The 15,169-nt window shown below is 36.0% G+C and overlaps 1 protein-coding gene across 1 annotated transcript in view; it reads left to right on the forward strand.

Annotated features, from left to right (window-relative positions):
• Positions 1-15,169, forward strand: part of LOC107559806 (SLIT-ROBO Rho GTPase-activating protein 1-like) — a 124,379-nt gene that overhangs the window by 91,735 nt on the left and 17,475 nt on the right. The window contains exons 13-18 of the mRNA XM_016243774.1: positions 3,001-3,061; positions 3,720-3,797; positions 4,106-4,240; positions 8,270-8,375; positions 8,569-8,793; positions 11,337-11,416. Of these exons, the coding sequence (XP_016099260.1) occupies positions 3,001-3,061; positions 3,720-3,797; positions 4,106-4,240; positions 8,270-8,375; positions 8,569-8,793; positions 11,337-11,416 (685 nt within the window). The remainder of the gene's footprint in view (positions 1-3,000; positions 3,062-3,719; positions 3,798-4,105; positions 4,241-8,269; positions 8,376-8,568; positions 8,794-11,336; positions 11,417-15,169) is intronic.

A 15,169-nucleotide genomic window follows, 5' to 3' on the forward strand; every position in this document is an offset into this window, starting at 1 on the left:
CAGAGTACATCAAAACTATTATCTGTGATCATTTCATTTACAATAACTGCTTTGGGTGAGAGTGATCTAATGTTTAGGAGCCCAAACATCTAATGTTTAGGAGTCTGTCTGTTTATAGTTTTTTTTATGTCTATATCTGTCATTCTATTTATCATTCTATCGATCATTATATCGTTCTCGCAGTTGTTCTGTCTGACATCATCTGTCTGTTTTTATATCGTTCTATATTTATTCTGTTATTCTATCTGTCTGTCATTTTATTTGTTCTATTGTCCTGTTTTTCTATCTGTCGTTCTAGCCATCATTCTTTAGTTCTATCTTTCTTTCTGTCGTTCGTTATATCATTCTAGCCATTGTTTCATATTTCTATAATATTTTTGTAATTCTATCTCTCTGTCTGTCTGTCTAGCCACCATTCTGTCTTTCATTCTATCAGTCTGTCAATATATCATTCTATCTGTCTGTTTTGTCATTGTATCTGTCTGTCGTTCTATTGTTCTATTTTTCATTTTATTGTTCTGTCATTCTTTTTTATCATTCTGTCTGTCAGTTGTTCTGTCATTCTGTCTATCTGTTATTCTGTCTATTCAATATTCTGTCCATCATTCCATCTGTCAATCTTTCTGTTGTTCATTCTGTCAGTCAGTCTTTCATTCTGTCATTCTGTTTGTTGTATAATTCTATCTCTTGTTCTGTCTATCTACCGTTCTCTCTATCTCTCATTCTATCTATCTTTAGTTGTATCTATCATTATATCATTCTAGCCATCATTCTATCGTTATACTGTATTTGCCATTCTGTCTTCTGAATCTTCTGTTCTGTCAGTCTATCAATTTTTTCTGCCAATGTATTGTTCTAGCTATCAGTTGTTTTGTCATTCTATCATTCTTTCATTATGTCATTCTGTTTATCAGTATTTCTATTCATGGATCTATCTATTGTATCATCTGGTATTTATAGATTTCTCATAACAGAAAAGCACTTGTGAGAGAATACACCTGAAAGTTAAAAAGATAAGAGTACATTCAGCAATAAGATCAAAACAGTAGACCAGATACTTACGTCTGCTTAATTCAACATTATTTAGCATATGTCCATGCAGCAATATTTCCCGGGATTCTTTTCCAAAATTATTTGCACTAATAGTGCTCTTTACATTTAACCTCACAGAGAAATCCTATAGGGCACAGTTTGAAAGCATGTGAAAAAGCTCTTCTTTTGAGTAAGGGGCAAGTTTACTATATTCCTATAGACACTGAGGAGTGAACTGACTGGATTTTGATACTGAATTCAGATTTTTAGGTATAACCCCATGTGAGCTTCTCTTTAAAACACCAGATGCTCAGGCCAATCCAAAAGATTTCGTGCTTGGCCATCTCTCACACTCCCACACCGCCTGCTGTTCCCAGCAGACCTGCCATTTCCATGGCCTTTGATGTGCAGTGGAAGTGAAGTTTATGCCCCCTCTTTTTCTCTCTGTGAGGCTGGAGCTAATGGTGTCATTGGAAGACTAATAATGATTTTGTAGGCTGTTGTTGGTAGCTTGTAGTGCTGGGACCAAATAACCTGGGGATCGCCTCTTTCTCTCTGTTTTTCTGCTCTCTCACTCTCTGGCTCTCTGTCCTCTCGTTCTGCTGTCCTTCTCTCATAGTCGTGGACGACGGAACTCACACACGAGGCACCAGGTACAGAAACAGTCGGCTTGTCCTAATTAGCTCATTGCTGCATGTCTTTCTAAGCTTCCAGTAGTTCAACTTCCAGTGACCTTTGCTTAATCCTAAGGAGGTGTGAACCATGTACAGTGGTGTCCTAATGTCTGAGACTGCACAGATTCTGGGTTTTCTATTTAAAACTGGGTACGAGGAAACTAAGAAAACTTGAATGAATATGAAATATTTATCACAAAATATTTTTCAATATTTTTAAACTTTTCAGTCAAATTGTTATGACAATATAATTTGTAAGGAAGTATTTTGTATTACATTATCAATGTGCAAAATAGAAGCATTTTCACTAGTGGTCTCAGACTTTTGGACCCCAAAGTATATGTGTCCATATGCTTGACAAGAGTTCATCCTTTTTGGCTTCAGTGACCCTAATGCACACAATTATGATTTATTTCATTTAATGGAGAGAATATCCCACAAATTAAATAACTTTTTACAAATAATAATCATAATAATAATACATTTCACGCTATAATTTTATAGTGCTTTACACAGGCCAAAAAGTAATTCATAGAATTAAGATTTTATTAAATATTAAATGTATTAATATAAAATTTTGAATACAACAATCAATATGTGAAAAATAAGGAAATAAGGGGTTAACATTATTGGATTATTGTAAGATTTTTCATATAAATTAAAAGTAAACATTCTGCACAATAAAATGCAGAGATAGTTTTCCAGCATTCCTTGTCTTTTCCATCTATGTTTCGATTATGATTTATGAATTTGTATCAGTATTAATAATTAAACATGTTTGCGGCAGTACATTTTGTGTTCACCATATTGCTGATCATAGCTGGGAAATGTAGCGCCTGTGAGGTCTGCCTCTGTTCCTGGCACGCTCACAGTGTTCAGACTTGGCACATTCCCTGGGTTAAAAGCAGATAACATTATTTTTAAAAGCTTGTAAGAGCTAGCACTGCCAAACGCTGAACAAAATAGCTCTAACCCCACAAAACAGGCAGCCACGATCACATAGCAGGATTCACTAAAGCATTTCAGTTTTTCCACAGTGGCACTGGCTTCATTCATGTTCAAGAACCATGTTAGCACGCAGATCTAAGTTGTCATTTTATTTCCTGCCTGAGACAGGATAAGGCACATAATCTTAGGTGTGCACTTTAAAAAGGGTCTGAGGCTCAAGAAGGATTATCTTCTCATTTCCGACATGAATGATACATGGTGTGTGGGATATTTTCAGTTGATTTAGAGCTAGAGTGATTGTTTAGCACACATCCTGATTTACTGCCAATGTTTGTCTTGTTTTAAGGACTCTGGACAAGCAATACCAAGAGTTGTTGAGAGCTGTGTTCGATTCATCAACCTGTATGGTAAGTTATTTTGTAATGGCCTTACAACTTAAACCATTCCTTAAAAACAGCACACTATTGTCACCCGAAAAGCCTACAGATGAAGTTAACAGTTATGCTATTGCCTTCCAACTTGTCTAATCATCCAATTGCTACCTGTCCTGATTTAGAGTCTGGCTAGGTCATGTTTTTGCGCACCCCTTCCGAATCCGTCCCATCTTAGTCTAGGCCATGCACAGACTTGTTTTAGATCTATTTGAAGTTGTGTTTTAAATGATGTGCTTTCCTGTCAAGAGGATGTTCAGTCCAAAAAGTTCTGTATCATATGTCTGTGTAAACTATTGTAGATCCTGTGTGTCTATTGTAAGCTCTGAAAGTTGTCTGTGTGTGGCCGTCTTACTGGAACTATAGAGAAGTTTTTAATTAATCTTTTCTGACCCTCAGCCAAGCTTTCCATTAAAAGCTAATCCGGACTGACGGATGTTTTTGTAAAAGCTGCTTGCACTCTCTCTCCTTCATTCATTATCTTTAATTAGAAAAAGGGAACTTTTCAAAAGCACAGGGCTTAGCTTTTGAGGTTGGGATTTGTCTGTGGTTACGATGGACTGGCCTTTATTTCCAGCGGATTTAAATGGAGTGTAAATAAAGTTATTTCACGGTTTCTCTCTCTATTTTTAAGGCCTTCAGCATCAAGGAATATTCAGAGTGTCTGGATCTCAAGTTGAAGTCAATGATATCAAGAACTCTTTTGAGAGAGGTAGGTGTGTGTGTAGTAACAGAGTTCAAGTTTCTGAAATAGCTTCAAAAGCGCTGTCGCTGCTGAGTAATAATGAATCTCTTATGTCTTCAATAAGTCATATGAGACATGAATTTAAGGACACTTCCTTCCTTGGGAAAACATCTAGATGTCTTGACATTTTTTTTGTTGATATAGATCCACATCAGCACTTCTTGAATGTCAAGATAAACCAAAATAGTTTATTAGAAGTTTTTAGTTCTTTGTGTGTACACATATTTTAGATATAAATATTTTGTTCAGCATATTTGACACATTATGCCTTTTAGGTAACGATCCCCTGACAGATGAAGAGAATAACCACGATATAAACTCTGTTGCGGGAGTTTTGAAACTCTACTTTCGATGTTTGGAGAACCCACTGTTTCCAAAGGAAAGATTCAATGATCTCATCTCTTGTGTCAGTAAGTGCCTCATTTTTCTTTTTTGCTTTCTATTGACCTGCAGCTGTAAATCTGTCATTGATTCTCAGTGTGAATTAACAGTGCTTTGAACTGTTATCGTGCGCTCTCACATAAAGAGATCTCAGTCATTTGCCCCCAACAGTGGGACAGTGACTTTCTTCATTGTATGACAAGACGTCCATCGCCTCAGGCTAACGCTAAAAGCCTTACGCACACTCCATTACAGCACAGTGTGTGTTCCACCACAGCATGACACGTTAGGGCATCAGCTGGTCCTTCAACTGGCATGAATGCAACTTTGTGTGAGTTTGAAAGAGTTCAGAAAGCATGGTTTATCATGATCATAGATGATGCTACACTGCATTGAATGAATGAATGAATGCAGTATGACACCATGATGCTCAGTCATTTCTGTTGGGTTAATGGGATGTTTGTGATCCGCAGCTCTGAATAAGGATTCAAGTTAAGGGGGAGTGGGGTAAGCTGGGCCGCTTCTTATGCCAAGTTGTCCTCTTATCAAAGAACAGTGTATGGTTGATTAACATTTTTTATAAAAATATGAACATACAGTAAATGAGTCATACATTGTATATTATTGAAATTTGAAACTTCCACATCATTGCATTCTGTTTATATTCACAGTTTGTACAGTGTCCCAACTTTTTAGTTGTTTTGTTGTTTATATTAATAAACAAATTGTATTAAATAAAACATACACGTAAGAAGTATAAAATTATTATTAAATTATACTATTGTATGTTATATAAAAATATATATTTACAGAATAATAATGACTATGTATTTACATTTTATATTTAAAATGTCTTAAATTCTATCTAAAATTATAGAAATATGCTAGTGCTGTCAAATCGATAAATCACATCCAAATTAAAAGTTTGTTTACACTTATGTGCGTATGGTGTATTTTTATATGTATATACAGTTGAGGTCAAAAGTTTACATCCCCCTTTCAGAATCTCCAAAATGTTAATTATTTTACCAAAATAAGAGGGATCATACAAAATGCATGTTATTGTTTATTTAGTACTGACCTGAATAAGTTATTTCACTTATATAAACTTTATATTCACTTATATTCACTTATATAAAATAGTTTTACATACAGTATAGTCCACAAGAGAAAATAATAGTTGAATTTATAAAAATGACCCTGTTTAATGATTCTTAATACTGTATTGTTACCTGAATGATCCACAGCTGTGTTTTTTTGTTTAGTGATAGCTGTTCATGCGTCCCTTGTTTGTCCTGAACAGTTAAACTGCCTGCTGTTCTTCAGAAAATTATTTGGTAATCCAGCATTTTTGTGTATTTGAACCCTTTCCAATAGTGACTATATGATTTTGAGATCCATCTTTTCACACTGAGGACAGCTGAGGGACTCATATGCAACTATATGAGGGGAGGGGAGGGGAGGGGGAGGTGAAAACTTTTGAACAGAATGGAGATGTTTACATTTTTCTTATTTTGCCTAAATATCATATTTTTTCATTTAGTACTGCTCTTCAGAGGCTACAGAAGATAGTTACACATTTCCCAGTAGACAAAATAAGTGAAATTTACCCTGATCTTCAAATTCAAAACGTTTTCACTCCCCGGCTCTTAATGGTTTAATGCCATTAGCATTTTTAGACCTGGATACTTTTACTTTGATGTTTTACCTGCCATGTAAAAAAATAATTTTGACATGCAAAAAAGTTTTTAGCATAAAAATATCGCTTGTAACTTTACATGGCAGGCCTTTCTAAATATTTGGCCACATGTCAAGATAATCTAGCCACAGAGTTCGCTAGATGAAGGGCCCGTGAGCTTGCATGTGTGGGTTTTGTTTGTCTGTGCGTGTGGAGGAATGTCGAGGCGTGTGTTCATACATACCCGACCAATGTGCGGCCCTGTGCCTGTGACATTCTGTAGAGTGTGACTAATGGGGATTCCCTGCTGTTTACATTTACACACGACTTACCCTTTCCCAGCATACCACACACTCTCTCCAACACACGACCTCTCCTGTTCTCTGTCCACGGCAGATCTATATGTAGACTGTCAGAGTTGTGTGTTCACTGCACTGTAGGATATTAGTTTGAGTTGTGTTTCTGCAGACATGTGCCTTGTCTTTAAATTGCTTCTCTTGCTCAGGATTCGTGTTGGAAACCCAGTTACGAGCTGAAGTAAGACGAATAACACGAGTAGCATATTCTCAAAAGCCCAGATCTTTTAATGGTGACATGACTATTTTAAGCTGCTATCAGAGGATGAATCGGGGATCTGTGTGCGCTATGGATGAGAGCAGGTCACATCAGTTTTTAATTCCTTTCTACAGAGGCCGATTTTGCTTTTATAAGTACTGTGTGTGTCTCACAGCCAACCCGTGGGATCCGATGGGGTCAAGATCTAGTGGTTAATCTGAAGCTATGTTTGGAATGAGCTAGTAGCATACTGTGTAGTATGCACTCTATTATCTATATTTTGAAAAATAGTATGTGCAACAGTACACAAAGATTTAGATAGTTCTGTGCAAAAGTAATTGTCAAGTAATTTAAATCAGCAAGTCACATCCAATTGTTGGCTTTTTAAAACAAATTTTGGTAGAAATGTATTGGCAGTCGGATCAAATGGTAAAATAAGAAGGAAATCAGAAAGATCACAACTGTTATTATGTCCAGTTCAGTCATCATACTAGTGTTGCCATGAAATAGTGATAGTAGAATAGTATGCTTCCAAACACAGCCTGAGAGGACTATGCTAAGGAGACCACAAAGATCCGTAATGGAATTCCAGAGAGGACAGGAAGTGAGTTATAATGCCTCCAAAGAGAAAACCCAGTGAAATCTGTGTACATTCCTGCAGGAGAGCCGCAGGAATACTCACACACATTTCTGGGATGCCAGTCTTCTGGATGAATTTTTAAGCTTCTTTAAAAAAAAGCAGTTGAATAGTTTTTAGACTTTACCTCTTTTAATGCTCTTGTAATCGGCTTCATTCGGTCCAGGGTGAGGGGCGGCACACCTGCCGATTAATTTAAATGAACTCAAGTAAAATGCCTTGTTTTTTAAAGTCACTCTTTGTGGTGGTTAAAACACTGAATCAGAGAGCGTGTAACAGATACACATACCTGTATCTGCCATGTCCCTGGTTACAGACCTTTCTGTGCATGTGCTATATACTTATATATGACTTGGGCAATTTATATATATGGGCAATTTGAAGCAACAAATCAGTGCTATTTCAGTATTATTTGTCTTTTTATGTTTATTTTGAATTAGCTTTTATTTTTTTGCTTTGTTTTCAATTTTCATTTTAGTTTAGTATTTTTTTTCTTATGTGCTTTTGTCATTTTCATTATTTTTTTGTTTTTTATATTTTATATTATATTTTTGTTTCAGTCTTATTAATTTAGTACTTCGTCTTAAACTTAGGTTCCGAGGAAAGTTTTTTAAGTTGACGTTTTCCATCCAATGCATACATATATGTGTGTGTGTATAATTTCAGAAAATATTTGTAATATTTTCAAAAATATTTTAATAGTTTTAGTTAAAAAGAAGTGAACTTGTTTTCCTGTAAGACTTGGCTATTGGAAATGTTTGTTTGCAAAATGACAAGGTTGGCACAGAATTTAACTTTTAGGTGTGCAAGTTTTATTTATTTATTTATTTTTTCAACATTTAATGAGCTCAGCCTTGTAACTCTATGAATAGAGCTGCAGTGATGTGGTTATCAGTGAATTAACACTTTCAGATGGAGGCATGTCATAAGATACTCAAGGCTGTTAAGTGTCTTGAATGACAACGGCATTTAATATAAAATAATAATAATTTCTGAATGTCATGGCAAGACAAATACACTTTCAGGACTCCTACACTTTCTCTACATGAATGTGAATGTCAGCATTGACGTGTCATGTTAAACCAAATAAGGCTAAATAAATCCTCTGAGTGAGAGACTTGCAGAATCCTGTAAGATATCTACTATATATATTTACTATATTTTTTACTCTTTCTCCCTCTTTTGTAGGAATAGACAATCTGTATGAGAGATCGCTGTATATACGAAAGATCCTGCTGACTGTACCCAGATCAGTGCTCGTGGTCATGCGATATCTGTTCGCCTTCCTCAACCAGTAAGTCTGAATGTCTCACAAACACACAGAAAGCTTTAAAAAGGCATGAAGTGATATCGGAAATGCTGATGATATAATACGCTACTTGACTGAGAATTACATAATCACTTCTCTTTCCATATCTTTAAGAAATTCTGAGTCCAGACTTGCTGGTTGTCAGTTGTCCTAATAGCTTGCTTGTTTTTCCTTGCAGCTTGTCCCAGTACAGCGATGAAAATATGATGGACCCCTATAACCTGGCCATCTGCTTTGGCCCCACCCTCATGCCCACTCCAGAAACTCAGGACCAGGTCTCCTGCCAGGCCCATGTCAATGAGGTCATCAAAACCATCATCATCCACCACGAGACCATCTTTCCTGACGCGAAGGAGCTTGACGGCCCCATGTACGAGAAGTGTATGGCAGGCGGAGACTATTGGTGAGTGCTGTGATGAGTTGATGATGTTTTTAATTATTTAGTGATAACTGTCTGGGCAGTTGCTTGTAGGTGGGTGATGAGAATCGAGACAGTGTTTGAGCTTGTTAAAGTTTTAGACTTTATTGTATTTTTGAGGATTAGTAGTGGTATCCGGACATCCATGGCGTGACTTGAGTGAAATAAAAGAAATTATTAGTCAGCACTATAGTGAGTCACTTATTTTGCTAGTACAGTTTTAGGGTGTGACCTCTTTGTTTTGAAGATCAGGTCTAGTTGATCCAGAAGAGGAGCATAAATCCTTATAAAAGATTTGGAAGAAAAGTAATACAGGTCAAAAATGCATCATTTATAGGGACAGTCATCCAAAAACGGAAATTCTGTCATCATTTACTCACTTTGCAGCATCATTTTATTATTATTTATACTGATATCTTATTGATTCATGTTTTGAAAGTAGCCTTTTAATATTTTCAGTTTTCATTTTAATTTAAAGTTTTAGTAATTTTGTAATGTGCTTTGTCTTTTTATTAATTTTTGTCTTATATTTATTTGCCTTTAATTTTATTTCAATTAGTTTTGGTAATTTTAGTGCTTCAACCTGAAATAAAAAAAAAAGAAATTAGAATATTTGATTTGGCAAACATTTTTCCATGTAATATTTAAATATAACTTTTATGTTCGTTCAGCTTTATATCACTTTCCAAAAATGCAATGGTTTTAGTTTCAACAACACTGTCACTCTCATATCGTTCCAAACCTTTATGACTTTCTGTGGACCACACAAAAAAAAAAATATTTTGAAAAATGTGTCAGTGTTCGTCAGTGTTTTTTTGTTTTTTTCCCCTTTCACACAGTGAAAGTCAATACGGGCCATTGTTGTTTTGGACCCCATTGACTTCCATTGAATAGACAGTGTGTTCCACATTTTCATTTTTGGGTGAATTATCCCTTCAAAGAAACTCTGTGTAATATTTGTGATGGTTATTTTCTTCCAAACTATAAATTAGCTGAAATTTGTGTTATAAAACTGGCCTTGTATTTCTCATTCTTTCTCTGTGAGGATATACCGGGCTCAAGGCCAAAGGTTTGTTTTTAAAATGCACTGAATATCACAGGTATGTGTGTCTGGATCTAAAGAGTGACGGTCCCAGCTGCATCTGAGCCGTGTTTGGATTCGGTGTGGGTAATTATGTGAAGAGATGAGGTGCCGATAGTGAGCTCTTTAGTGAAGGTGGGACATTTTTTAGAGGCTGAAAGGGTTCGGAGATCTTCAACTAGGTGAGACAGACTGAAACCATCTTGATAATTACCACCATTAAGGTAAGGAAAGATCGGCAGCCAAACCAACGCTCATTCCTCCCTGAAATTCACATAGATGAGAAGAGGAAAGAGACATTTTCCACCAGCTCCACAGCTGTGTGTATGTGTTGGCTAGTGATTTTGTTGTCTCAAAGAGAGCAGCCCAACTCCCACAAGTCTTCATCCCCCAAACTGAAGCAAAACACCTGCCACTGCAAGCATCTGTACTTGAGCATTTCAGATATTACATCCACCCTTCTTAAACTTGCAGAAGCCGGTTCTCATATTTTCACCTTTGGTAGTGTGGCATGCGGGAGTGGCAGTGCTCTGTTTAAAATGGCTTTACTGTGTGTCAGAGGTAATTTGCAAGGATGTGAAGGCCATTAGTGCCAGTCTCCGTAACCACGCTGTGCCACTGACAGAATCCCAATCACCCTGCCCGACTCCTCCTGAATACTAATGACTTGAGTTTTAAACTGGCTGTGATTTAACCCTGTGTATGCAGTTACTTGTGTAGGGAATGCATACATACACTACCATTCAAAAGTTGGGTGTCATTAAGTCTTTTAAGCTCACCAAGGTGGCATTTTTTAATTAAAAATACAGTAAAAACTGTAAAATTGTGAAATGTTATTACAATTTAAGATAACTATTTTGTATGTTGATATATTTTAAAATGTAATTTATTCCTGTGATGCAAAGCTGAATTTTTTGCATCATTACTCCAGTCTTCAGTGTCACATGATCCTTCATAAATTATTCTACTATGCTGATTTGCTGCTCAGGAAACATTTTTTATTATTGTCAGCATTGTAAACAGTTGAGCTGCTTTAAAATATTTTTTGGTGGAAACCGTGATGCATTTTTTCAGGATTCTTTGATGAATAGAAAGCAAAAGAAATAGAAATCTTCTGTAACATTATAAATGTCTTTACTCTCACCTTTGATCAATTTAATTGGTCCTTGCTGAATAAAAGTGTTGATTTCTTAAAAAATAAATCTTATTGACCCCAAAATGGTAGTGTATTTGCATCTTAGGGTAATAAATGCTAATAAATGTTAAACAAATCAAAGCTATTTTAATCATCTACAAAACTTATTTTAGAACAAAAGGTGTTTAAGCTCATGTGACTATTAAATATTTGGTTTACAGATGCTGTAAATGCCACAATCTGCTATGTTTTTAAAAATAGTTATAATAGGTCAAATAATAGTCTTGATTTATTTCCTCTTATCTTCTGCAGTGAGAGTCCATACAGTGAACATGGAGCTCTTGAGGAGGTTGATCAAGATGGAGGAGCAGAGACCCACACCAGTGAGGATGGTATGTTTATTTAATTTACCACACCCTGTTGTACTGTATGTACACTATGACGTCCCATGCCAGTGAATGTAGGTTGTTCATCATGGTCATGGGAACAAGGTTAGGTCATCTTTTCCTGTCCGGTAATTCTTCCCATTAGCTCAAATTGGCTTCAGCCAATGTGCACTGAGCCCCTGGATTGATTTTTATCTCTTATAGCATTTTCTGACACGGCAAGTCAAGGGTTAATTCCTGCTTTCCCTGACCTTTGAATAACTTTCCCTGGTAATCACTTTTCACAGCTCTAAATGAACTGATCGTTAAAGAGCAGAGAACTTCGTCCAACTGTTTGCTCCTTCTTTTTGTTTTCTAATCCTGTGGGAAGGGAGACACATCCGTAAACAAAGGAAGAGGGTTTGAATCAAGTCTGGTAAATGCTTTCCAGTGCTGCAGGGCAATGTAGACCAGTCTGTCATGGCTGTAGGGCAGTTTGCGTTAAAAATGCATGTGAAGTCCTCACCAGTCTGACTCCAGATTGAGTTCATTTTGTAGCTGCATTTAGTTTTATCATGGAAAAACTTCTCTAGAAGTTCTCAAAGCTCATTGTCACAAACAAACTAAAACCAGATGCTTGGCCCATCGATGACACATGAACCAATTCCCGTGCATAATCTGAGAAATAAACTGCAAGTGTCAGACTGAAAACTCAACTCAATCAAGTTGTTTGTTTTTGTCTTCTGTGCAGTCTTTCAAAAGAACCGAAAGGAAAATGTTGCTGCTGACCTGTATGCTGCCCCAATGAAAATAGACACATTTCCTGTCTCTCTCCGTCTGTACCTGAACAATGCCTGTTTTCTTAAGCTTTATTTTATAAGAGAAGTGGGAAGTCTGCTTTTTCCATATCTAAGATTTCTCAGACAGACAAAAGCCAAATTTGTTCTATTGTTTAATAGAGAGCGTCTGTGCAGGGAGTCAGATAAATAGTAGGACTGAATCAGAAATAGCAAAAACACAGCTTTATTTGAAGATGGTTGCTTTGAAGTTCACCTTTGTGTTTGGATCATAAGAACAAATGGGAATAGACACTCCCTGTAATTGCTCAAATGGGATTCCATTATTTGGCTAAGGCAAGCATATTGTTGTTCATTCTTAAGGTTATGGATTTAAACAAACCCTTAACCCTGTGTATTAAGGCTCATAATTTGTCCCTCACTGTTTGTGCTATGAACATGAAAGATGCCTCAAATCATGCCGTTTGTTGAGAAGCACTTAAAAGATTTGTGATAAAACTGACAACAATAGACTTCTATTGCAGTTCCATAAGCAAAAGTTTGGTGAAATTTAGTGAGGAAAAAGCGATTTGTGAGGAATAAGCGATTTTAAGCACAGCTTGCACAGAAGTAACTTTGAAACCAAACAGCTTTTTGTTAGTTTTGAATGGTTTTGTTTTGCATCGGTAAGCGCTCACATTTTCTTTAGAAAGTTTACAGTTTTTTAGTATAACCTCTGTGTCACAGTGTCAACTGAGACTTGTGTGCAACTCTCATCATTCGTCCAATCTCTTTTTCTCTAAACACTGCTGAAGAGACAGATCTCATATTCACTAGAGTATAAACAGAACTCTGGTGTTTAGGATTGGATTCATTGAAGGATATTGCACACAAGCGTGTCATTTGTTCATAAATCACTATTCGACATCCAGACATGCGCATCTGTATGCTGAAGATTAATTTTGACTGTTCCCATCTTACTGTCCATTTAAATTCATGAATCTGTAACATTTAACTGAGAACCCTGATACTTCACATATGTGAGGGTTTCCATTAACTAACGCAGATGTTGGATATCAATGTCAGCCTGAATCATAACTGTCCTGAAAATTGTAAAATTGCTCTCAGCTTCCATGGTTTTGCTCCAAATGTTTTCCTTATGAATGTATTGAGGAGGTTTTTCCCCTGCAGAGGAATTATTATTCTCTTTCTTTACACTGCAACCATAGCTTGTGTCTTATATCAGTTATGGGTAACTTGTGTGTTTTGTCTTGTTTCATAATAAGGATTTTGGAATGTATTCTATTTCTAAATTGTCTCTCTGTTTCTGGATTAATGAACAATCCTGAGGAACCAGTGGCTGTACTGTTAACTCTAAGCATAATTATATCAGCCTGCTCAAACCTGTGACCAGTGCAGCATCTGTCTTCAGTCGCTGCATCTGAAGGGGGATCGTTTTAGGGCCCGTCTGGAAAACCACTTTGCCAAGTGAAGGGACCCCTGCTATGCATTTAGAGCCATTTATTCATTCAAGTGAACTGGAATAAGCAGACGGAATGCTCTCTTCGGGGGCAAAAAGACACATCTCAGCATCTGTGGGAAACCAATGTACAATAAGAATATTGTTTGTTTTGTAAATGTTGGTTTGTGTGATTATATCTAGTTAAAAGTCGACATGAAATCAAAAATGGCCCTATTTATTTCCTAATTTCTTAAAAAATCTGTACATGTTTACAAGAATAATTGTATAGATAAACATATTATAGATGTATAACTGCCATTTAAAAGTTTGGGGCCAGTAAGATTTTTTTTCCCCATGCATTAAAATTGATCAAAAGTAACAGTAAATACACTTCCTAATGCTACAAAACATTTCTATTTCAAATAAATGCTGCACTTTTGAACTTTATAGTCATCAAAAAATCTTGGGAAAAAAAGTCACCGTTTCCACAAAAATAGAAAGCAGCAAAACTGTTTTCAACAATTATTATAATAATAATAATAATTAAAAAAAAATGTTTCTTGAGCATGTGTCATATTAGCATATTAGAATGATTTCTGAAGGATCATGTGACACTCAAGACATTTAGTTATGGCTGCTGAAAATTCAGCTTTGCCATCACAGAAATAAATTACATTAATACAGAACACACATTTTAAATTTTAGAAATATTTCATAATATTCCTGTTCTTACTGTATTTTTCACCAAGTATATGCATCGTTGGTGAGGATAAGGGACCTAAATTATAAGCTTCAAAAAATATATTAAATATAATTTTACATTTCCATTTAAACTATGAAAATGAGTCTTAATGTCATACGCATTATTGCTTTTTTTCCGTTCTTAAAATACCAATTGTTCTTGAATATTTGGGTTCTCTAAAAAAAAAGTCACGTTATATAATTCAAATGGGTATTGAATTGTAATTCATGTTAAGTTTAATTAGGATGTTTCTGTTTTACAGCAAAGCTTTGTTGAAATGCCAGCCTTTGAGTAGAAACCCTTTAAACTGTTAAAAACATGTGGTCTTTGTTACATTTCTTAACGTGTCCCTGGTGATGTTGAAAGAAGCTCATTTTCTCTTCTAAATGGCAGCACCCCTGCAGTCTGCAAGTATGTCTCTATTAAAAACATTCAAAAACAGGAAATGCAGCTTACAGTTTTCTACTCTGTCAGACTTTATTCCTTCTGTTCCTAGACTGTGGGGTGCTTGTGGGGAAGTTACTGCTAGAGCAGTGTATGTTTAGCCAGAAAACCTAGCATGGCTTATTAGCTCTCCTCTGGGGCAACAAGAAGTCCATATGGTACAATGTGCAATCAACTAAAGCAAGCGGGTGCAAGAACAACACTTGTTTAATGTCTGAATAAAAATAGTGCCTTAACAAAAGTTACAACCTCTTTAATACAGACTACCGAACAACGTGTATCGCTGAGTGAGCTAGGTTTTGGACCGTAAACAAATGAATTAATCAGGTTATAGTCTGGATTTTCTTACTTTTTTT

Source organism: Sinocyclocheilus grahami, unplaced genomic scaffold, assembly GCF_001515645.1.
Source record: "Sinocyclocheilus grahami isolate Dianchi unplaced genomic scaffold, SAMN03320097.WGS_v1.1 scaffold700.1, whole genome shotgun sequence".
NCBI lineage: Eukaryota > Metazoa > Chordata > Actinopteri > Cypriniformes > Cyprinidae > Sinocyclocheilus > Sinocyclocheilus grahami.